This window comes from Musa acuminata, chromosome BXJ2-3 (genome assembly GCF_036884655.1).
Source record: "Musa acuminata AAA Group cultivar baxijiao chromosome BXJ2-3, Cavendish_Baxijiao_AAA, whole genome shotgun sequence".
In the NCBI taxonomy this organism is placed as follows: Eukaryota; Viridiplantae; Streptophyta; class Magnoliopsida; order Zingiberales; family Musaceae; genus Musa; species Musa acuminata.
In genome coordinates this window covers 37,511,183-37,535,632 of record NC_088340.1, presented here as the reverse complement: position 1 = coordinate 37,535,632, position 24,450 = coordinate 37,511,183, and the positions used below count along the sequence as shown (strand labels likewise).

Here is a 24,450-nt window from a genome sequence, read left to right as displayed (position 1 = left end):
TCAAACTCATCAATGATAAATCTTTAATACCTAGACCTCTCTAGAATTATCTTATCCCAAGCTACTAAATGAAGATCCCTTATCCTACCAGAGTTATACTATAATAAATTCTTCATAATTGAGTGATCCTATTCAAGATATCTCTTGGTATTCAAATCACATTTAATGAAGGAGAATATAAGTAAGCATAAAATTAATCAAAATGATGTTATTATCTCAAGCGATTATAAGGGTGTCCAAATAGTTAAGAGGTAAATGACCCTCTCTAGTCAGAAGAAACAAATTTTCTCTTAATATCCATATTAGCATGCTTAGGAAAAAAATATTTAATTAAATAGTATTGACCTTGGAATATGAAATATCAAAAGTCTTGAGATACACAAAATATTAGCAACGTAATAAATTATTAATTTTTAGTATGGATCTGTCTTGTTCTTCATTGCTTCTTGATTAGGTAATATGTACTAAATTAAAAAGCTCGATTAGGCAATAAGAACATGATTAAGTAATATGTTGTACCAAAATAATATTTAACAACCCTAATAGAGATAAATGAGGTAAAAGGAAGCTATATACTTTTGGGGAACAAAGCATGTGAGATTCATCTCCTCCAACCAAACCTATGATCCTATGATTGAGAGAGGAAGATTATTATTTTTAGGGTTTTACCCATTTGCATCCGTAGTGATGACGTTGGCAATATTATTTCCTTATGAGACTGATAATGTAAAAAAACTTCTCCTTTTATTTCTTATTCCTCATATTCTTTTCTTTCACAAATTTAATTAAGTGATCATAAATTCTAAATATTTAGATGAGGGGATCCATTTTAGCATATCCTCTCGTTATGAATCTAATCTAGATTTGACATATAAATAAAACTCAAGTATATAATGTAAGTTGATATGAAAAATAATTAAAACTCATGACATGATATTATTTAACCATATAATTATAAATTTTAAAAAATTAAAATGATTAGTATTAAAGAAAAATATTCTTGACATCCTTGTCAGCTTGATGTGACCCCAATCTATATGTATAGAATCATATGAGGTGAAATGTGTCTCCTTCCAAGATATTACATGCACAAAGACTAAATGTGAGCGAAGTTTCCGGAGTCAGATCATTCTGATGCTTAAATTAATCTCGAAATCAACTTCTACGAGTCTACGAGTCTTTGGAGATAAGGATGTGTTTTTATATCTGACATCGGAGAAATTAAATATTTTCATAAAAATTTCATAAGGCGTCTCGAGCTACATTTTGAACTTCCATAAATATTCTGTATTGGAGATATCTTAATCATCTCGAACTATTCTTTGGAGGGTGATAGATTATGAACTTTTTTCTCTCGTAGATTTTTATGTGGTGGTTATGTGATAGACGATGACCGACTAATTATATATTCTCTGTTAACTAATAATTATAAGAATAATATTTTTATGATAATTCTCTAAGATGTGATATACCAACCATCAAATACTAATGTAAACAATTATCGTGGTAGTTGTCTTGTCCTGACTTCCATGTAGATGGCGTTGAAATCACGGAGGAAGTGATCCCCACGTAAACAATTGCTCGAGTCATGTTGTGGACGATCACGTTACCATCTTCTACGCCCTTCCAAACTGTGGGCAAACAGTCGATGAATCCTCTCTCTCTCTCTCTATGTGCTGCGAGCAGAAGCTTTTGACTTGTGGTAGACTTACACGATGGTTCCAAATAACCGTCGGCTTCAGTTTGGTAGACGGTGGAAGCAAAATCAGATGGATAGAAATGGTATTGACGAGGATAGTAATTATGATAAGACTCGATTGACGTCAAATGACGTCTCACGTCTCGATCGACGTGATAATACATGGTTAAACATATCAGAACGTCGATCGAGGCATATTAACGCCTGCTTAGGCTTGGTTCTTCGTGTCATGCCAACACTAGAGTTAGACGTTACCAACTTGTCCCCTGCAAGCAGACACATCAGGAAACAGTAAGCTTCTCTATAAATACCCTCGCATTCCGAACGGGAAGGGGAGGGGAAGAGGAGAAACAGACACACAAAAGGACTTCTTCATTTGAATCCCCTTTTACATCAACTAACTTGATCGTCGGAGGGGTCGGGCCGAGCACCCCGACCCGACCTTTGTGCAGGAGCGAAGCCGAAGGTCCCCACGAGACGCGAAGACGAGGAGTTCCTGCTCGGAGGAGGCAACGACACCGTCCCGACCACCGCACCCGATCGTCTCGGCGGACTTGAAGGCTGTCTCAGGAAGATCCCCATCATTCGGACCCGAACCTAGCCGCGTTGGCCTCGAGGCCACGGCTTAAGGTTGTTTACATGAACAGGTATTGAGGCCTTATGCAATTTTGGTTTGAGCTCTTGAATCATTAATTTTGATTTCAGTTTAGAATTAGAATTATCATTTCTTATTATTATTTTTATTGTTAATTTTAATTTAAATTTTTTAGCTAATTTGAAATTGAATCTAAATGAAACTAACTGTCAATTTCGATTGAGGTTTTACAACCACCGATTCCGATTTCGAATTAGAATAGTCTTTTCTTATTTTTTATTAAATTTTAATTAATTTAAAATTAAATCGGAATAGAACCGTTCGATGTTGTTTTCGATTCGGCTCGAAATCATAGAATTATGGTGGGTGGGAATTAACCAAGTGCTGCTTGTCCTGGCATCACCTGAGAACAAGGACGACAAGTGCAGATGCGCAGATCGCCATACGTGCTTTTGCTGATGGATGATACTTTTGGGTAGTGGATGATTCATGGAGGATTCAAAGGAGAAAGAAAGAGGCATTAAAGAGACCACCAACCTTTTTACTTGGAGCTTTAGGGATGCACAGAATCGATCAACGTTCCAAAGCTTTGAATCTTTAGCAGAAAGTTCAGATGGACAAGTGGAGCCATTTGGGAAAAGTTGCATGCCAATCTAATCGAAAGTGAGGAGCAAACCATGACAAAGTCGTAATGGTTCCTCTCATTGTTTAAACATTAGCACAAGATTGAAAGTCGATAGATGGAGGAAAAATATTCGGAATCATTCAGACGCCATTGCTCGTGAGGAAATCGATTCTTGCATATGCATCTTCTTCATGTCGGTATCCCAATTCGGATGACTCCACTGGTGTTGCGGGGAACAACTTTAAGCCGTGGCCTCGGGACCGACGCGGCTTGGTTTGGGCCTGGTCGACAAGGGCATCTTTCCGAGTTGGGCTTCGACGAATGTCCAGGTCGGGGGCGTGCTGTCACGGACTTAGCTGGTTTTGCCTAAGTCGTGCGGCACCCTTGCGTGTCCGTCCGCAAAGGTCAGCCTCCCCGAAGCCTCCCATGGTCCCTTAGGTCCCACAAAAGAGAGAACAGGATAGAGAAAATGCCTCACTCGGGATCCACAAGCAAACATCTCCGAAAAACACTTTATAGACAATGCAAATCACAAACAGACTTTACAAGCTCTGAACAATTGCACAACAAATGGTAAAATGGTCCATTACAGACCGAGAATCTCTCGCACGTGTCCACATGATACAACCTTTATTTACAAGCCTAAAGACACGGACATACATAAGCATTACATCAAACACCCTGTTTAGAAGTTTGTCTGTGACATTCTCCCCCACTTATTCCTTCGACGTCCTCGTCGAAGCCTTTGTCGGCACTGCAACTCCTTGCCTATGCTGAGTTTTCAATCTTCTGCTTCAGCTATAATGCGTCCCTTGGCTCCCAACTGCTCTCCACTGTTGTTTTCGAGTAGTCGAACCTTTTGATCCGCCATGCTGCTTCAACTCACCAATGACTCTGACTCCGGTGTGGGGTTGGCTGAGTTGTGTTGATCCTTGTTGATTCCTGCGGATCCTTCGAATGAAGCAAAAGACCATCCTTACTGTGCCAGTCTCTCAAATGCCTCATGCTGCTTGAATTGGGTGGATGCTTGTTGGAGCTTTTAACGAGCATCGTCTCGCAAACTTCTGAAGATTTGGGTCCTTCCTCCACAAAATTTGCTCATTGACTCTTCTTTCACTTAGTTGTCACATCCAAGTAGGTTCGCATCACTTCCGCTTTCGATTGGCATTTCGTTGGGAAATGAAGCGGACAATCTACTCTTAGTAACATTGATCACCATTGGTGAGGATTTGACAACTATTGTCTTCCATTATCTTCGAAGGGTCTTTGAACTTTTGCATAGCTCCTCTGCTGGATAGATAAGAGAATTGGGGTACTCAGTTTCGCCCATTCTCTTAAGAGTTGAGAAGGCAAATGTTACTTGACTTCACCCGCCTCCTCGAGGTTGTACTCCATGCATCGAGCTGGTTACTAGATAAGAACTTCTGGAATGCAGGAAGTTTTCACCCCAACTTGGAGTAGTTCTCTCATAGGTTTGGTCACTTCTGGGATTGTACCATCTTCTCCATCAACCCTACCGCCTACTCCCCTGAGTAGCGAAGGTACAGCACCGCGTACTGCCTGCTTTGTTCATTGGTTATGCACTCTTGCATGACCCGAAGTCCTTCACTTTCGACTATCTTGATGAGAAGCACATTGACACTGGTCTTACGAAGTTCTTCGGCCTCTGCCCTTCAGCCTTGTCTCGGTACTTAGATATTGTCTTTGTGTTCTCCACCTCCTCAGCCCCTTTCACGACCAAGCTCTCTCCCTCCATGAGAGCAAGGGATCAATGACTTTCACGGAAGTCCCGCCTCTGCGGTACCATGGTGCTGCCATGCCCATGGCCCTACTATCTGTCGCTTCGCATCTGCATCCCTTTTCTTCACGATCAGTAGAAATGTCTCTGTGGGACTCCTTTGAGTCCACCTTCATTCTAACTAATGCTTGATTTTGGGTAGCTAAGTCCCTCTGGACTCGTTGTCACTTCCTCGCCCCTTTCGACCCCCTGCTTCAACACCTCTGTGTTCTCCAAGCAGTCCGTCTGGTCGATGAAGAGACAGACTGCAACTCCCATGCATGGCCTCTGCCATCACGTTGTAGAGTTTGCACCGATTCTGTTCTCCTTAGCTTCCTTGGTAGCAACGTTCGCTTACTCGGCCTTGTCCTCTGACTTGTCGGGCTCCCTTAAGCGAATATGAGCTCTGGAGTTGTCCAACTCTCCAGCTGCTTCGATCATACCTCTGCATGATCAAGTCCCTCCCATGGGACTCACTAGTACTTACATTCAAACTTTTTCCTTGTTGGAACACAGCCCCCATATGCTGATGACCAAGGCTTTCATCCGATTGCAAAATTCGATGCACGCACGGAAGACCCCCCTCTACGGTACCATGGCCTTCACTTCTTGAATCCATAGCCCTTCTTGCCGTCATGTTGTTCACCGAAGTGGAGCTTCCAGTAGCTCCCGATCATACCTCCGTATGATCCAGTCCCTCACGGGGCTCAATTGTGTGTATCACATTATCACGAACTGTTCTGCCACGATCCGTTGCACCATGTCGCCTCCTGGTGACATCTCCATTGCATTCTGATCCTTGTGGGATGAACTCGAACTATGGTCCCTCCATATGTGGCCTCTGCCAATACATCGCAGGGTCTCTTCCACCTTCGATTTTGTTCACTCCTTTGGCAATCGACCTTCATCCACCCACTCTTGGGTCACACCAAGATGAAGTACCGCTCTAGGACAGTCCGTCGCCTAGTAGCTCCCGAAGTCCCCCGACTTCGCTACAATTAGTGCACCATTGTCTGGATCCTGGGCCTCTGCCCCTACTAGCACAATCTTCGCTGCGCACCGCCCCCTTTATAGCAACTTGAATGACAACACTATGGCATATTCTTCAAGAGTACCCGCCTCTACGTCCTCTTGCCCTTTGCTAAGGCCTTATGAACCCAACTTCGCCTCTGCAAATTGAGTCGCCTTGGTTCCTCCATCAAATGCTCCCCCGAGATAAAGTGCATGTGCCCAGAAGCTCCCTTCATCTTTGGCACCATGCAAGATGAGTCCGCTCCGTCAGAATGAATAACCCATGGAAGGACATGAACTCTTGCCTCTGCAAGAGTTCATGTCCTTGACCTCTGTCCAAGGAAAGCATTATGCCTCTGGTCCATGTTCCATCTTCTATGCTGGCTCCCTTCATGCGGCTTGGTTACTTCGCCAAGTTATATCCAAGTTGCTATGCTCCTCGTTTTTGCATTGAGTTGATGGTGGCCCTCGCGCCCACCATTCCACGGGTCAGCCCTCCCTTGAGTCCGATCTCCATATCGACTCCAAGTGTGCCTTCATTTGTGTTGCTTTGGGTCACTCCCCCACTTGATCTCGCAATGCATCCACCAATGCATTCTCTCAAGCGAGATCATGCGATGACTCCTCGCCGCTTGCTCAGTCCATTGAGCTTCGTGGAGTTGTTGTTTGTTGAGGTACTCCTCCTCAACTTGTGAGATCCATCTCACATGATTCTCCCTCTGGAGAGCCGGGACTTATCCCTCCTGGATAACTGTCTCATTGGAGTAACATCTCTCTTCGTTTCGGAGACCACCATCCCCTTGGACTACTCCGATCTGCTGAACAAACTGTGCATTGTTCTGCCTCCTGCAAACACACTTGCTAGATTGCGACTCCATGTAAATACAGCCCCCGCTGCACCCCTCAAGGCCTAGCAACATGTTGAACTAGTTGCACCCTTCAGCCTCCTACGGATGTATCCTTCACATGCCGAAGAGAAAGTTTCAATGCTCCATGGCGCCGAGTTTCGGTCGCCTTGGGATGGCCACGAACATTCCATCGTCCGCATACAAGCCCATGTATGAGTACCAAATTCTTCGAGCTAGCAATTCCCCTCACCTCTATGAGCTTTGCATAACTCTTTTGGTCGTTGAGCAACTCATTCCACCTTGCATGGTCTTATCCTTTACCAAGCGCCTCGCTTGCCTTGAGCACCATCAAGTATAGTTGTCAACGTTGAGCCATAGCTCAAACTCAGTCATCCCAACCTTTGTGCGCTTCACATTCTTCCAAGCTTGTCTATTCTCATGGTGCCTCTTGTGCGAAGGGTTGGCCATTCCTCAAAATGTCAATCTCGGATGCCCGCTCCTCTGAGCGACTCATGTTTCCTACATCACCATGCCCGTTTTCCCCCAAATGGTCGCGCGTGTGCTGACTGCCCTGAACGCAGCCCCACTAGGTCCCCCACGTTTGCATGTTAAGTGTTTTTATGAGTGCTTGTCCCGCTCTGATACTATATGTCACGGACTTAGCTGGTTTTGCCTAAGTCGTGCGGCACCCTTGCGTGTTCGTTCGCAAAGGCCAGCCTCCCCGAAGCCTCCCATGGTCCCTTAGGTCCCACAAAAGAGAGAACAGGACAGAGAAAAAGTCTCACTCGGGATCCACAAGCAAACATCTCCGAAAAACACTTTATAGACAATGCAAATCACAAACAGACTTTACAAGCTCTAAACAGTTGCATAACAAAGGGTAAAATAGTCCATTATAGACCGAGAATCTCTCGCACGTGTCCACATGACACAACCTTTATTTACAAGCATGAACATACCAAAAGACACGGACATACATAAGCATTACATCAAACACCATGTTTAGAAGTTTGTCCGTGACAGTGCGGGGTCGTCAGCTCCTCCGGGGGGTGTTCCCTCGTTCGGTGGCCTAGCGGGAGGTCGTCGTCGTCTTCGTACCTGCACAAAGGTCGGGTCGAAAGTTCGGCCCGACCCCTCCGACGATCCAATCAGTGGAGGTGGAGAGGGTTTTGAGTGGAGCAGCCGAAGTCGTAGTTTAGTTGGAGTCCAAGTCCAGTCCAGAAGTTTCCCTGTTCGTTTAGAACTCCGGGGTATTTATAGATGGGTTTGATGTTACATGATGTGCCCGCTTGCAGGGGGCAGGACAATACCTCGCGTGGTGTCTAATATTGCCACTGGGGTTGCGTAGAGAACCGGGCTATCGCAAGGTATAGGCGAGCCTCGGTTGACGTGCTCCCGTGCCTCGGCCGAGCATACGGGGTCAAATACTGAGGTTGTCGGTCGAGAACTGGTGACGTTGGCGCACGTCAAGTCGGCCTTAATGCTAGCTTTCTCGGGCAGTGCGCCCTCCCGGCGTGGCTGACGTCGTGATGCGTCGCGTTGCCATTTTTACTCTTTATCAACCGGAAACTTCTACACTTGATGAGATCTTTGAATCTAATATGATGTCTCGACCTTACAATCCGACGACGAGGAGTATGATGGCTCCAACATACGCTTCTTCTGCACTCCTCCCTCATCCGCTGTGCTGGGAGATGAAGTCTCTGGTGAGCAAGTGGGCTTCTCTGTTTAATTTGGGGGTTCGGTGAAAGTACACAACTTGCAGAATCAGCAGCCTTTTTTTCGACAGAACATTATGCAGAAATCCCCGACCCCACCACCATGCAGCCACATGGACAGCACCGACGAGCGGCCCCCACCCTCAGTCTTTCCTTTCGCTCTACCATAATTCCACCACACCACCCTTTTCCGCCCCCTCGTCTTCTGCGACTCCCGAGCGAGCTCTCTGTGGTCGAGAAGAGAGAGAGAGAGAGAGAGAGAGAGATGAAGGTGGCGGTGGAGGTGGCGGACGCGGCGGACCTGATGCCCAAGGACGGGCACGGGTCGGCGAGCGCGTTCGTGGAGGTGGAGTTCGAGGGGCAGCGGCAGCGTACCCAGACGAAGCAGAAGGACCTCAGCCCGGCCTGGAACGAGACGCTGGTGTTCAACGTCGCCGACCCCTCGCAGCTCCCCCACCGCACCATCGACGTCTCCGTCTACCACGACCGCGGCAGGGCCTCGTCCGTTGGCGGCGGCGGCGGAAACCACCGCAACTTCCTCGGCCGCGTCCGCCTCTCTGGTGTCTCCGTCGCCCCCTCCGCCGCTGAGGCCGTCGCCCAGCGCTTCCCCCTCGAGAAGCGCGGCCTTTTCTCCCACATCCGCGGCGACATCGCCCTCCGCGTCTACGCCCTCCCCGACGCCTTCCCCTCCTCCACCTCTCCCGCCGACACTGCCCCCGCTCCCGCCGTCGATCTTCCGATCGACCCTTTTCCTTCCGTCGGCGAACCGGCCCCGGTTGACGCCAAGGAGCCGAAGAAGAAAAAGAAGTCGTCCGCGTCGGTGGCGCCGGAGGAGCCCCGGGTCTTCTATTCCATCCCTGCCTCCGGCGATGGCGGCGGCGAAGCAGTCAGCCAGATGAGCCAGGCGGCGGCCGGGGCGACGCCGCCGCCCGTGGCGGTGGCCAGCGTGGCCCACACGAGGGCGGAGCCGCCGCCGCCGGTGGCTGTGGCCAGTGTGGCCCACGCGCTGGCCGAGCCGCCGCCTCCGGGGGCTGTGGTCCACATCCGGCCGCCGATGCCGCTGGCCCGGCCGGGCCCCGATTTCGGCATCGTGGAGACGGCCCCGCCTCTGGCCGGCCGCCTGGGGTACCGCACCGGCGACAAGATCGCCTCCACCTACGACCTGGTGGAGCAGATGCGCTACCTGTATGTGAACGTGGTCAAGGCCCGCGACCTCCCGACCATGGACCTCACCGGCTCCCTCGACCCCTACGTCGAGGTGAAACTGGGCAACTACAAGGGCACCACCAAACACCTGGAGAAGAACTCCAACCCCGTGTGGCAGCAGGTGTTCGCCTTCTCCAAGGACCGCATCCAGTCCAGTCAGCTCGAGGTGGTGGTCAAGGACAAGGACCTGATCAAGGACGACTTCGTCGGCCGCCTCGTCTTCGACCTGACGGAGGTGCCCCTCCGCGTGCCTCCCGACAGCCCTTTGGCCCCTCAGTGGTACCGGCTGGAGGACAAGAAGGGCGACAAGATCCCCAAGGGGGAGCTCATGCTCGCTATCTGGATGGGTACGCAGGCCGACGAAGCCTTCCCTGACGCCTGGCATTCCGACGCCCACTCCGCCAGCGGGCAGGACGCCCTCGCGAACACCCGCTCCAAGGTCTACTTCTCGCCCAAGCTCGTCTACCTCCGCGTCCAGATCATCGAAGCTCAGGACCTCGTCCCCGCCGACAAGAGCCGGCCGCCGAACGTTGCCCTCAAGGTGCAGCTGGGTCACCAGCTCCGACGCACGCGCGCCGCCGCCGGCTCGGCCAACCCGACTTGGGGCGAGGAGCTCATGTTCGTGGCGTCGGATTCCTTCGACGACCCCCTCGTGCTCACGGTCGAGGACCGTGTGGCCGCCAACAAGGACGAGCCCATCGGACGGCTTGTCTTGCCGGTGTCCACCGCCTTCCCGCGTATTGACCACTACAAGGTCGTCGAATCTCGATGGTACAATCTAGCCAAGCCGAGTACGTCGGCGGAAGAGGCCGGCGGCGGAGAGAAGAAGGACAAGTTCTCCAGCAAAATCCATCTCCGTCTCTATCTCGAGATGGGCTACCATGTGCTCGACGAATCCACCCATTACAGCAGCGATCTCCAGCCGGCTTCGAAGCACCTCAGGAAGCCGAGCATAGGGATCTTGGAGCTGGGCATCCTCAGCGCTCGCAATCTGATTCCAATGAAGGCCAAGGACGGCCGCACCACCGACGCCTACTGCGTCGCAAAGTACGGGCCCAAATGGGTGCGGACGCGGACCCTTCTCGACACCCTGACACCTCAATGGAACGAGCAGTACACCTGGGAGGTGTTCGATCCTTGCACGGTGATCACCGTCGCCGTGTTCGACAATTGCCATGTCGTGGGCAGCAAGGACGACGTCAAGGACCAGAGGATCGGCAAAGTTCGTATCCGGCTCTCGACACTGGAGGCGGATCGCGTCTACACCCATCTCTATCCCCTGTTAGTCCTCCAGCCCTCCGGCCTCAAGAAGACCGGTGAGCTGCATTTGGCGGTGAGGTTCACCTGCACGGCGTGGGTGAACATGGTGGCGCTCTACGGCAAACCGCTGCTCCCAAAGATGCACTACGTGCAGCCCATCTCTGTGCTTCACATGGACTACCTTCGGCACCAAGCCATGATGATCGTGGCCACCCGGCTTGCTCGCGCGGAGCCGCCACTTCGGAGGGAGGTGGTGGAGTACATGCTCGACGTGGACCTGCACATGTGGAGCCTGAGGAGGAGCAAAGCGAACTTCCGAAGGATCACGTCGCTGCTCTCCGGCATTGGCGCCATCGGCAAATGGTTCGATGGAATCCGGAACTGGAAGAACCCAGTGACAACAATCCTCGTCCACGTCTTGTTCCTGATACTCGTCTGCTACCCGGAGCTAATACTGCCCACCATCTTCCTCTACCTGTTCATGATCGGCGTTTGGAACTACCGGTTCCGGCCGCGCCACCCGCCGCACATGGACACGAAGCTATCCCACGCGGAGTCCGCGCACCCCGACGAGCTCGACGAGGAATTCGACACCTTCCCGTCAACGAAAACAGCAGACATGGTGAGGATGAGGTACGACCGGCTGAGGAGCGTGGCCGGCAGGGTGCAGACCGTGGTGGGGGACCTCGCGACGCAGGGGGAGCGTGCCCAAGCCATCCTAAGCTGGAGAGACCCTCGGGCGACCGTCGTCATCATCATACTCTCACTGATCGTGGCCGTCTTCCTCTACGTGACCCCGTTCCAGGTGGTGGTGGTGCTCATCGGCATGTTCTTGCTTCGACACCCCCGGTTCCGGCGAAAGATGCCGTCCGTGCCCTTCAATTTCTACAGGCGGCTGCCCGCCAAGTCCGACATGCTCCTCTGAGATAAACTGCCTTCAGCTTCGCGAGATTAAGGTATCCATGCAAGTTTCCTTACGCATAATGACAGGTGAAAAGGAGAAGAATATGCAGGGACATATGCTTTTGTGGTGTTCGACTTTCTTCGCCTCCAGTGAGAAGGATCTGAGGGAGCTTTTTGGCACCTACCACCCTTCCTTTTCCTTCTCTTTCTCCGGACGTTCACAGCAATAAGAATCGGAAAGTGGATGAGAATCCAGCACATGAGTGGTTGATGAAAGAAGCTTCTCTTCTGCAACCATGTGGCTTCTTCTGTTCTAATAAGTCCGCAGCAATATCGTTTCCGGTCTTCACTCTGCATTTTCTATGTATATATTGAGATGTTCTCAGCAAGACAAGGCTGTTCCTTCTCATTCCAGGAATTCTATATGCCTAATGCACATGCTGGATCATAATATACAATCTCATCAACAACACAATGAGAGAAACATGACGTTTCATCAAGTTGGGATGTCACTTCTCTTGCCATCCTTTCATTACTGTTCATTCGGTGATGCAGAAATAAAAGACAGCAGCAAGCACAGGAGGAGGGGTCCTCTGCAAAGACGAAGTTGTTCTTGATGTGCCATGTTCGTCAACAGGGTTTGGTGCTGTCAAATGCAGAGTGGCAGGAGGCATGACAGAGGTCATGGGAGAGATCATGGAAGTGTAAAAGCAGCGCAATTGATTGATTTCACTTGTCATGAGGAGGATTTTTGTGTTTTATCTACCGAAAACAAAAAAAAGTTAAAGTTTGTTATTAATAATTTTTTTTATATTAATTTAATTTGATTTAAAAATAAAATTTGTAATTTTTTTTGAAAAAAATTCCTTCTATACATTTCTTCTAAAACCTTTAACAAAACCACCAAACTTTGGTTCAAATTTTCATAAAGGTAGTTTTAGTTTGATTAAAAATTAAAAATTTTATTTTTAATATTATTTTAAAAAAAATATTATTATACTCATTATAATTATACATCTATTTGTTACAATTTAGATATAAAATTATAAATTTTATATTTTAAATAATTTTAATTAAAAAATATTTACGATTCGAACCAGAATTGAAATCCTTCTGTTCTAGTTTTTAATTACAAAATTAAAATCGAAATCGACTGTTTTGAAATCACGATCAGGACTAATTTGAATCCCTGATCTTGCCACGTAACACACTTAGCCCATCATCATGCTAAAGCCCATGAAGATCATCAAATATCTAAAATTGGCGGCTTATATTGGGAAGAAATATCTGAGTTGGAGGCTCATATTTCTCGGCTTATTACCAAAGATTCCTCCTTTCCTGCTGCTGTATCCACTCCGAAGCCCGAAGGCCTTACTCCCCCGCACGCGGATGGACGCCGCTGCAGTCCTTCTCCCCTTCCGTCCTCCCGAATGCACCCTCCGGCGACGCCGAACCAGCGCCGGTGTCCCACCTCGGCTCCGTCGTGCTCTTCGTCGGCCGCTTATCTTTGGTGATCTCCTGCCCACCTCTGTAAGCCAAACCCCGCGACGCCATTCTTTAATGATGCTTTCCTTGTGTGTCCTGCTGTTTGGTGTTGATTGCCTCGTTGTTTCATGTAAAGTTCGGATTTTTCTTCCAAAGCTGGGAACTTTATTCGTCTTTGGCGTGCAGCTTGCCTTGTCCTTACTGTCCTGGCTAGTCCTTTTGTGAAATGCGATGGCAATCTTTATTATGTCTGTGCTGATTCCAGTAAAAGGTTTTTTTCTTTTTGGAGGTACATATGTGACCCTATTTGTATGTCTTGCTTGCGAGCATGCTTCAAGCTTTGTCCCTTGGCTCTTTGCTGTCCCATAGTTAATTCTTTGGCGCTTGGTTTTATCTGCGTAATTTACAGATTCTGTGAATGAACAAGCAAAGGAACATAATGCTGAAATTTGGAGCACGTAGGTCAAAGAAGAGTAATTCTTATGCTAGCCTTGGAATCTTTGTGTTGATGGGAAGAAATCCCACTTTGTTCAGCACTCGTATCTTGTATGTGGTTTCAGTAGCAATCTTGACAAAATGACATGAAAAATTAATTTTCAAAGTGAAATGGTGTCTTGCAGAAATTATCATTTAATATCTGGTTTGCTTATGTTTCTAATGTTTTCATGTCACTACTGGGGATGTTTAAGCAGGTAGATATCTGGATATATTCTGTGTAGCACTTAATATTCTGGAAATATTAGTATCCATCTTCTGATTGTAACATTTCAGTTTCGGTCCAGAGGATGTGACTTGTATCGTCGTAGAGGCATGCATATTAGACGAAATGCAACTGGGAAGCTGTTGTGCAGCCAAGTGAAATTGGAGGATGATCTTGATGATGAAACATGTGAACTCGTCAGTGGAGTTGATCTTGTTATAGGGGAGGATCAGGACAGTATTTCTGCATACTTATTGAAGGCAGTCAAGAATAACAATGGAACAGGCGTGCTGCTTTTGTCCGATGTATGTGGTTTTGAATATCCACCTACAAGGGACTTTGCATATCAAGTGGCTTGCCATGGTTTCAAGTATGTCTCCGATTTATAACTTAATGCTTCATATTTCATATATCAACTGTCTTTTTTTTTTTCTTTCGCATTCTCATCAGTGCATTTTGGTGCTTCTAAATGTTAATGTGCCGTTTTAGCTGCGTCATGGTTGTCACTATACTGGCATAGAGCATATTGTGCCCCCTTCTCTAAAATGGTATCCGACTAGAGGCAGCAAGAAGACTAAGAGTAAAGCTAATCAATAGGTACTTTCCAATGAGATTATCCTGAGAAAAGTTGTTTTATTAATCACCAAACATCAACCTAATTGGAGTTTGATATAATCTGCCAAACATCTCCCCTAAATATTGAAATACCAAAACATAAGTTATATTACCCACATGCCCCAAGCTCTTACAATCAGTGAAATGCAGCATAATCTTTCCAAGATACTTCTGAACCAGGAACAGATGAGTCCTATCCTATCATTTACTAAGTTTACATGATTTGCCAAAATTCCTTATCTCCTTCTTCGAAATTATCATGGACAAGAAAAGAATATATTGGGCGAAATTCATAGAAGACTATGATGAGATTTTGCAGAAATTTCTGCCATTGTTAAGATTATAGAGAATAAGTTGTCTTTCTTATCCTCTGAATCAGCAGATCATGCAGTGTATCAAGCATAGCGGTTAAAAGTTTGGTGATTTAATCTACCCAAAGTCATCTCAATTGAGTCCTACTAAAAACTAGATCGGAGCAGGCTCTACTTATTAAAGCATTAAGCACTTATTTTAACTCGTGCCTAAGTCTAGCCATAATTTCCTAATTATTTTGGTTCGGTTACATGGATCTTCTTCTCTGTTGAACTCTATGCAAGACAATATCTTTAGTTATAGTAAGAGCATTCAAATTTCTTTTTCATTGTTTCCTACTATTTGTTAGTAGGACTTAGCTGATCAATGGCTTAAAGTTTGTGAATGCTTAAGAAAGTCATCTTATTTGTTAGCTATTTGTAATTTAATGTACTTGTTTGGCTGTCTTGTTTACCACATGTTTTATGCAAAAGTTCTTTTTAGAATTCATCGTCAATATTTCAGACAAAATTAATCATACTATCAAAACATAGAGTTCAGTCGCACTTATGAGATCAGACCTGGACGCTACTCGTTTTCTAATAACTAGGTTGTCAACTTCCTGTTATTACTCTGTTTTATGCAATGCTTGAAACCAGTGCTATATTCACTCTTATGTCCATTATTTTGAAAATTAAGTTCACTGAAAATGCCAAATTAATTCTTAGTTGTGACTGAAGACCAATATATTAGTCTGACTTATCAATCACATATAACTTAACCTGAGTCTTTTCATTATGCCTTGCACAAAAATTTTCAAAATCTTCCACCTCATGTATAAGTGTTTTGTCTCTCCCGTACATGTGAAACCTTTTTCATATGAGACTGACACATAGCTTCTTCCTAGCATATGCCACATTAGCCACCACATGGGACTAATCCTTAGCTTATGCCACATGTAGCCAAATGAGACTGGTTCTTGGCTCTGGCATCACCTGTTAGGGAGAGATCCAAGCCCAAACGACTAGCTAGCAAGGGGCATATATATGCATATATTCTCAATATCAACCCAAAAGTTTAAGGCACTTAGGTTATGAGTCAACATCAAAATAGAAATATAGTGAGGACTTTTCAACCATTGGCCATATGGCTTATGCCTTGCATATGAATTTCAGAGTCTTTGCCAAATTCTCCTAGGCCAAGCATTCATACATGATGTTGGAAATACAAAGCTCCAATTACTTCAGCAATTTTTGTAAAACATGTACCAATGCCATCTTTTTTAGCTGCTCTTCATGTCATTCTCATTCCTGACAATGCATGGCTTTAAATAATTTTTGCACAATATGCTTTCAGTGTTTTGGTCCCTGACTTGTTTCGTGGGAATCCATGGAAGAAAGGCTGGACAGTTGACAGATATGAGCATTGGTTATCTGAACAATTATCAGAAAGGGTGGCCAGAGACATTGACACATGTGCAAAGTGGATGATCGATGAATTCATGGCAGCTGGAATATCAAAAAAGCTTGGCATAATTGGCTTCTGCTTTGGTGGTGGACATTTAATTAAGGCCTTGGCTCGTGATGAGCAGGCATATTTTGGCACTGGTATCTGCTTCTATGGAGCTAACATAGACCCCTCCAAAGGGAGCAACATCAATGTTCCAGTCTTGTTTATTTGTGGGGATAATGACCCCTTTTGTCCTGTCAACACCTTGCATCAGATCGAGAAGAATATTCAAAGTTCAAAGGTTGTAATCTATCATGGGAGAGGTCATGGGTTTGCTCATCAACCAGAATCCGAGGAAGATGATCAAGCTGCAGAGGATGCATTTGCCATCATGAGGAATTGGTTGCATGATAATTTGCTCGTAAGCAAGAACTAGATTATGTATCACTAGCGGGAAATTGGTTTTCTGTACAACAAGCTGCTATTTCTCTTGTATTTCATGTTTGATTCGAATTCAAGTATATATTGGTAATTTGTGACTGTTGAATGATCTCTTGGAAGATTGACTGTTAGCATTAGCTCAAAGGCTAAATTGTTTAGAACTGCAATATAGAGTATGATTGAACGAGCACAAAGTCCAATGGAAGGTGGAAGGAGATAAATAAGCAGATATTATAAGCTTTTGTATATTTTTGGCCAAAAAAACCTACATATAGTTTTTTGCTTTTATGTTTTTGTCTGTGTATCATACATTTTTTTTTGGGATAATGTGTATTCCCCTGCCACTATTAACATGTTCGGCACAGAACTTCTCAGATGCTGACAATTATTGCCATTCTTTAGCAATGCTCTCTCCTTTCTCTACCAATCTTGGTAGCTGATGATGCTCAGACTACATTCTTCAATTATGTAGAGATTTTAAAGAAGAGTAAGAACTTTGTTTCTTATTCTCTTGCCAGACTATAATGATTCATTTCCATTGGATTTTGCAGGTTTTGATACATCTGACAAAGAGGCTTAGATTTCAGTAAGATTGCTCCAGTACAGTAAGAGAGATATAACTGGTTATAGCATAACAAGTTATCTCTTCTTTCCATCATTGTTCATATAGCGAGCGTTTAGTCTTTCCCTTCTTTTACAGTGGTAGTCTAACCAATTACTCCATCTCATACACGAAGAAGTTCGAAGAAATCCAAATCCTTACGTGACCGTACAAATGACTGGTGTTACTGTTGAAGTTTTCTCACAGGAATTGGTGAATGTTTCATGACTACAGACAACCTGATTCAGTTCTGCAAATGGAGAAGGGAGCATGGTGTTCTTCTAAATTTAGAATTATATAAAGCATTTGAATTGGTAAAATGGGTTTCTTCATCACAGATCTTATCACAATCCCAGAATTCTTCTGCAACAAGTGAAACAATTACCATACAAATAGCTGATGCTACAATTGAGATTTTCTTACAGGAATTGGTGAATGTTTCATGACTAATGCCAACCTGATTCGATTCTGCAAATGCAGAAGGGAGCATGGTGTTCTTCTAAATTTAGACATATATAAAGCATTTGGATTGGTAAAATGGATTGCTTCATCAAAGATCTTTATCTCAATCCCAGCTTCTTCTACAACAAGTGAAACAATTACCATACAAATGACTTTTGTTAATACTGAGATTTTCTTACAGAAACTGGTGAATGTTTCGTGACTGCAGACAACTTGATTCAATTCTGCAAGTGGAGAAGGGAGCATGGTGTTCTTCTAGATTGAGACTTGTATGAAGCATTTGGCTTGGTAAAATTGAGTTACTTCAGCACAGCTTTTATCAAAACTCAGACTACTTCAACAAATGGAACAACTGGATTGCTCCTCTTATATGATGCATGCTGTCATTGAAGTCACCAAAAGAATCAGTATCTCAAAAGTATCATGACCTTAGAGGCCACTGCCAGCTTTGCAACTTCCACCACCAGCTTCAACTTTTTCTTCAGGGCAGCTATCTCCAACCTCTTAGTCACTCAATGGATGGAAAGATAATGATAGATACATGTTATATAGATACTTAAAGAACTTTTGTGGGTCTCACATCTGTTGTTGTGGGAGTTTCTCTCTCTAGAATGCTCATAGGATGCCTTATAAAGGATGTAAAAGACAGATGGAGAAGACTATGAAAATATTGTGTTGGATTCCAGCATAATTTCATCATAGATAGCTGGAGATTGCTTGAAAGCATTAGTTTTATATCACCATCATTATCTGAATCCAAATCTTTACCTATTTAGTGCAACATTTAATGATTGCTAGTCCTCTTTTGAGCTACAATCCCATGTACAGTTCAATAATTTGCATTCTGTTTCTGGAGGGCATTAAACTCTAAATTAGTTGGTGCCCAAAGATGAACATACACATTGCATGGAGCTGAGTTATCCCAATCTAATTTCTATCAAATATTTGTCATAATCTATTGTTGATTTCAATTCATTCATTTTCGAATTGAGACTAATAAAGTACATAAAAAATCTATTCTTCTATCTCATACATTCGATAAATGAATATATCAATCCGACTTAAGTGAATTATAAAATGTTTGCTATTTACATATTATATTTGATTTCAATTCTCATTTAGAAAATAATCGTACTCGTTTTAAACCTAATTTATCTCAAACAGATGGATCCGAAAAAGATCCGACCCGTTTCACTTGGCCTCAATGGAAACGTTGGTCGACTGTTGCCTGCCTCGCCTCACCTCTTCATGGCGATAGTCACATGTCCATGAGACAAGCTCGTATGCTCTTGTTTATATATATATATATATATATATATATATATATAAGATTTATACTTTTATTTATGACATAAATAAATTATAAGAAATAAAAGTTTATTGCACAGGTTATTTGCTATTTTATAGTCGAGTGGCTGAAAGGTCGAACTCACTATAAGACGAGTGGCAATGGATCTAATAACCCACTTACCCAATCAATATCGCATGTATGGATTGATCACATAGTGTGAATTAAAGTCCAGTTACCCGAATCAAATCCATATACAGATTCAGATTTGAAATGGATCCGACTAAATTACGCCCCTACGACGGACAAACTTACTAGTATGCAAGGCTGAGATATGAAACTTTATGAAATGTATTTGTGGGCTAATTATATATTATTATATGTAGTTAATTACCTTTAGTATCTCGATCCCTATATTTTAAAAAATTATATTTATATCTCTATAATTACAAAAGTAAAATATCTATGTTCATTTATTATAATAACATCGATTTTACTAATGAAAACATGAAAACAAAAGACTAAAAAATAATTTTAATGTTTTGACCGACGATGATAGATGGTTATATCGTTGGGGATCATGGGTGACTATCGTGGATAAAAAGAGAGATAGTTAGAGGTGAGGATCACTTTACATCTACGTAGACGCAAACACAACTGGTAAGCTGCACCTCTATCACTACTGATACATATGTCGAGCGGCTCTTTTGTTGCTCAACAATTGCATTGATGCCAACACAGCTGCAGAGTGGCTCTCACCCTTCGTCATCGCTCTCCTCATCCACAACAGTTATTCATGACCCCCCATCGATGTCATCGTCAGCCACCATCGACACTATCTGATAGGGGTAAAAACGGATTTGACATAACACACCGGATTTGACGTAATACCCCCCCCCATGTCAGATATCCCTGTGCGGCACACTACCCCAGGGAGCGAGCAGTAACACCGACATAACGTGCACCCACACCCACCGTACCCAAACGACCTCATCGGTTGATCCCTCATGACCAGCCGAGGCAGGGGAAGGCGTCGATTGACACTTCCCATACCCTGCGGCAGCTCGACCTTCCACGCAACGCCCATGACGACGACAGACACCATCAGAGGTACGACCCTGCCTCTAGTAGGATGGCACATCAGGTAACACCAAACCCACTTACAAATACCCCCTGGCTCCCAACGGGCAAGGAGGAACACGATCTCACTCAAAACTCCACTCCGAATCATTGACTTGATCGTCGGAGGGGTCGGGCCGAGCTACCGACCCGACCTGTGTGCAGGCACTCGACTGAAGCTGACCCTACTCGGCGTCGCGGAACTTTCCAGTCATATCCCCTACATCGGCCACCACAAGATCCCAAGGGAAGCCACGTCTGATCCCAGCCATTTGGAGCCCTGAACCAACCGCGTCGACCCCGAGGTCACGGCTAAAAAAGTTATTTACCGTAACACTATCCGTCAAAATTTTATTTTTATCCTTTATTTTCGTATTTTTATTGATAAAATTGATAATGTTAAAGTAAAAAAATATAAATGTTTCACTTTAGTAATAATAGAGATAATATGGATGTTAATATAACTAATCTACTTATACCAGTAAACAAAAAAAAAATCCAATGTTTTTTTTTTCTCTAGTTTGTTGCATGGTCTTAAATTATTTGATTAAGTAATTATATTTCATTTGATGAAATAATGTTGATAAGACTTAATTACTTGGATGATGTCAATATCATGGGGAATTATGTATATGTTTGTAAGATAATTTTCATGTTAAGATGGACCCCCACGGACAGGTGTAGCGTTGAACTGCCTCCTCAGCCTTGACAGTGTGCTGTAGCTCTTCCTCTTTCGACATCTCTTTCTTCTCCCTCTCGATCCTTGCTATATATTCTCTTCCTCCTATCCCTCCATCTTTGCTCTTCCTACTTCTTGTTCTTCTTCTTCTTCTCTGTGTACATATATACACACGTAGATATTGTTCCTTTGGATCCCAATGACCGAAGAAACCCAGCCCATGGCCACCGAAGCTGAGCCGACCGCGACGGAGGAGCTAAAGAAGGCGGGGGCTGAAGAGAAGAAGACAGAGACCGACGAGGTTGCGCCGCCCGCAACGGCGGAACCAAAGAAGGTGGAGACTGAAGAGAAGAAGACAGAGGCCGCGGAGGTTGCGCCGCCCGCTGACGCCGCCGCCGCCACCACCGTGCCGCAGTCCGCCTCTTTCAAGGAGGAGAGCAACGTTGTTGCCGACCTCGTGGACCGCCAAAAGAAGGCCCTTGACGAGCTTAAGCAGCTCGTGCAGGCTGCTCTTGCCAATAACGAGTTCAGCCCGCCTCCGCCTGCCCCCGCTCCCGCCGCCCCGGCGGATGTGCAGCCCCCGGTCGAGAAGGATGAGAAGGAAGGCAAGCCCGCGGAAGTTGTCACCGCTGGTTCTGCCGACGAACCGAAGACGCTGTCTGAAGAACCTCCCAAGCTGCCCGAACCCGCTCCGGAGGTGGTAGAGGAGCCCGCTGCACCGGTAAAGGAGGAAGCTTTGCCTCCCCGTCCGCCAGCCTCTGCGGGGGATGAGGACGGCGCTAAGGCTGTGGAAGCCATCGAGGAAACTGTTGTTCCCGTTTCTGGTCTGCCTCCGGCCGCCGAGGAGGGCCCTCCTGCAGTAGAGGAGGCAGCGAAGGAGCCATCCGCTGAGGCCCTTGCCACAGCTCCAGTGGCGCATCCAGAGGAGGTGTTCATCTGGGGCGTCCCTCTCGTCGGTGACGAGAAGAGCGACACCGTCCTTCTCAAGTTCCTCCGCGCCCGTGACTTCAAGGTGAAGGACGCCCTGGCCATGCTCAAGGACGCCGTCATCTGGAGGAAGCAGTTCGGCATCGAGGCGCTCCTCGAGGAGGACCTCGGCCTGCCGGAGCTGGACAAGGTGTTCTACACGCACGGCGTCGACAAGGAGCGTCACCCCGTGTGCTACAACATCTACGGCGAGTTCCACAATAAGCAGCTCTACGAGAAGGTCTTCGGCGACGCGGAGAAGAGGCAAAGGTTCCTCAAATGGAGGATCCAGTATCTGGAGAAGGGCATTAGGGAGCGCTTGGACTTCACTCCCGGTGGGATCTCCTCCATGGTCCAGGTGACTGATATCAAGAACTCGCCCCGCCCCGGGAAGCATCGGCAGGTCACGAAGCAGGCCGTCGCCCTGCTCCAGGACAACTATCCTGAGTTCATCGCCAAGAAGGTAACTCCATATTAGCATAAAAATCACATCTTTATCATACCCTCTGTTATGTCGAGCATATCTGCTTGTGAATCGAATGTATGGGTGCCGAATTGTCAGGTGTTCATCAATGTTCCATGGTGGTACTTGGCTGTCAGTAGAATGATGAGCCCGTTCTTCACACAGAGGACCACAAGCAAGTTCGTCTTCGCCGGGCCATCCAAATCAGCTGAGACACTCTTCAAGTCTGTCAATAAAGAATGTCTCAGACCCTGTAGGGTGTGAGCTTCTCTTGATTGTTCATGTTGTTGGTGCAGATACATAGCACCTGAGCAGGTCCCAGTTGCATTTGGAGGCCTCAGCAGAGACAATGACCCCGATTTCACCTCGGCTGAGGCTGTTGTCGATGTCACCATTGGGCCTTCATCCAAGGAATCCATAGAGATACCGACTACTGAGGTAGATTTATGTTCTCTTTAGGATCATATGATTGATTGAGATAACACCTCGTATGCAATTTGGCAGACATGCCTTCTTGTCTGGGAACTCCGAGTTCTGGGATGGGAGGTGGGCTATGGTGCTGAGTTCAGGCCGAACGCGGAGAACGGATACACGGTCATCGTGCAGAAGACTAGGAAGTTGGTCGCCGACGACGAGCCAGTAATCAGAAGCTCTTTCAAGATCAGTGAACCCGGTAAGGTCGTCCTCGACATCGGAAACCTGACATCCAAGAAGAAGAAGCTCCTTTACAGATACAAGGTGAAGAGCTCCACCTAAAGAGCTGCTGCTTAATTGGTTTGTATGTGCTGGTTTTGTTTGATCACATAAACTTGGCTGTGTTGGTTTCTAAGACAGTTCATGAGACATTAGTTCTTGAGCTCAAAAACTGGAAGAGGGGTTATTGCTGCTTATCATCAACCTGTAAACACCAAACTTGCATCCTAAATGCTGAACTTGTCTTTTGATTGATACATTGTGTCTCATCTGCCGGTGTGATCCTGACAAGTTCTACAAATATTTCTGGTCTGCTAGCTACCATTTGGTCTTCCACACTGGCTTGCCATTTCCAGTTCACAGAACAGCAGGAACAAACACAAACAAGAGGGATTGGCCTCCTTGTTCCTGTCAAAGAGAAGGTGCCACTTTGTGATGGGGACAAGGAGAAAGACAGTGTACATATATGAATCCTATGTTTGCTAAAAGACTTGGTTGCATGTGTGACCTCTCATTTGCCCTCTGTTGCTAAAAGGCTTGAAGCTGTCATTGGCAGGAAACATGAGTGTGTTAATGAAGCAAGTTGGACATGGCTGAGTTTATTCTTCCATCTGTAAGGTTATCTCAATTCTACCATTCCGTAGCCAGTGATTTGGACAGCACAAGGCTTTGTTCTCTGCTTTTTCTGATGTCATCAACAAATGAAAACCATGTCTCTGGTAGACAAGTATGATGCTGGTAGTTGTGGGAGATTCTTCAAGAATTCAATCTTCTGGTGATATCCTTCACTAGTTTTGTATGGTGCACGAAGCTGAAAAGAACAGGTGGATTAAAGAAGAAATTAAAGAGAACAACTCGAAGAATTTGTTAGCAAACTTCTGCTCTTGCCTTGCTTCCATCATAACCTACTGAAGTTAGCATTTGAAGTCTGAAGTCCTGATTCCACAATTAAGAGGAAGTTGGAGGATAAATATAATCCCTACAATAAATGGTTTCTTATTCAAGTTAATCAGGTTTAGAACACCTATTGATTTGATTAAACTGGAAAAAAAAAAAGCAAGATACTTTAGTTCAAATTAATTTGTGCCATCAGTTAATGTATTAATCATTGTTTCTGTCACGTGGACTAATTATATATTACCCCATACCTCCTTAGTATTTTAGTTTTTATACTTAAAAAAATTATATTGGAATCCCTATATTTATAAAAAGTGAAACAAAGAGCAAAAAGATGATTTTAACGTTTAAGTTAACGGTGATAAACGATGACATTGTTGGGGGCCACAAGTAACTGTTGTGGATAAGAAAAACAGTGACGAGAGATGAAGACTGCTTTGCATTTATGTCGACACTAACATAGTTACCGAACGGTCCTTTCATCGCTCGACAATTATGTTGACACTAACATAGATAGAGAGTGACGAAAGGATTGCTCGGGAGGATGTTGTAAATGAGGGGAGTGACGACGAGAGGTGAGGGCTGCTTTGTATTTGTGTCGACGCCGACCAGATGCAGAGTGACTCTCATCTCTCGTTGTCGCCCTTCTCATCCACAAT

The 24,450-nt window shown here is 45.5% G+C and overlaps 3 protein-coding genes across 4 annotated transcripts; all 3 read left to right on the top strand.

The window, feature by feature from the left end:
* The first annotated feature begins 8,461 nt into the window (after nucleotides 1-8,461).
* LOC103979123 (FT-interacting protein 3-like) lies at nucleotides 8,462-11,695 on the top strand. Its single transcript, XM_065100450.1, has one exon. It carries the CDS (start codon nucleotides 8,539-8,541, stop codon nucleotides 11,662-11,664), a length of 3,126 nt encoding a protein of 1,041 aa, XP_064956522.1. The 5' UTR covers nucleotides 8,462-8,538; the 3' UTR covers nucleotides 11,665-11,695.
* Nucleotides 11,696-12,944: 1,249 nt separating this feature from the next.
* LOC135608036 (uncharacterized) lies at nucleotides 12,945-16,732 on the top strand. 2 transcript variants are annotated; one of them, XM_065100448.1, is made up of 3 exons: nucleotides 12,945-13,172; nucleotides 13,899-14,197; nucleotides 16,090-16,732. In XM_065100448.1, exons 1-3 carry the CDS (start codon nucleotides 13,032-13,034, stop codon nucleotides 16,616-16,618), a joined length of 969 nt encoding a protein of 322 aa, XP_064956520.1. In that variant the 5' UTR covers nucleotides 12,945-13,031; the 3' UTR covers nucleotides 16,619-16,732. The 2 variants fall into 2 exon arrangements, with proteins under 2 accessions (XP_064956520.1, XP_064956521.1); XM_065100449.1 differs by having other exon boundaries at nucleotides 12,962-13,172; nucleotides 13,910-14,197.
* A 4,119-nt stretch (nucleotides 16,733-20,851) lies between these two features.
* Nucleotides 20,852-23,151, top strand: LOC135608034 (patellin-3-like). The gene is made up of 4 exons (XM_065100447.1): nucleotides 20,852-22,201; nucleotides 22,301-22,425; nucleotides 22,498-22,639; nucleotides 22,706-23,151. Exons 1-4 carry the CDS (start codon nucleotides 20,972-20,974, stop codon nucleotides 22,955-22,957), a joined length of 1,749 nt encoding a protein of 582 aa, XP_064956519.1. The 5' UTR covers nucleotides 20,852-20,971; the 3' UTR covers nucleotides 22,958-23,151.
* Nucleotides 23,152-24,450: the final 1,299 nt, after the last annotated feature.

Bases quoted from the DNA above. Each gene is read 5' to 3' on its own strand.
- LOC135608036 (XM_065100448.1), top strand. From the start codon at position 13,032: ATGGACGCCGCTGCAGTCCTTCTCCCCTTCCGTCCTCCCGAATGCACC. The intron at 13,173-13,898 runs GTAAGCCAAACC...GTAACATTTCAG, and splicing joins GTGATCTCCTGCCCACCTCT to TTTCGGTCCAGAGGATGTGA. The intron at 14,198-16,089 runs GTATGTCTCCGA...ATATGCTTTCAG, and splicing joins GTGGCTTGCCATGGTTTCAA to TGTTTTGGTCCCTGACTTGT.
- LOC103979123 (XM_065100450.1), top strand. From the start codon at position 8,539: ATGAAGGTGGCGGTGGAGGTGGCGGACGCGGCGGACCTGATGCCCAAG.
- LOC135608034 (XM_065100447.1), top strand. From the start codon at position 20,972: ATGACCGAAGAAACCCAGCCCATGGCCACCGAAGCTGAGCCGACCGCG. The intron at 22,426-22,497 runs GTCTGTCAATAA...TTGTTGGTGCAG, and splicing joins TCAGCTGAGACACTCTTCAA to ATACATAGCACCTGAGCAGG. The intron at 22,640-22,705 runs GTAGATTTATGT...GCAATTTGGCAG, and splicing joins TAGAGATACCGACTACTGAG to ACATGCCTTCTTGTCTGGGA.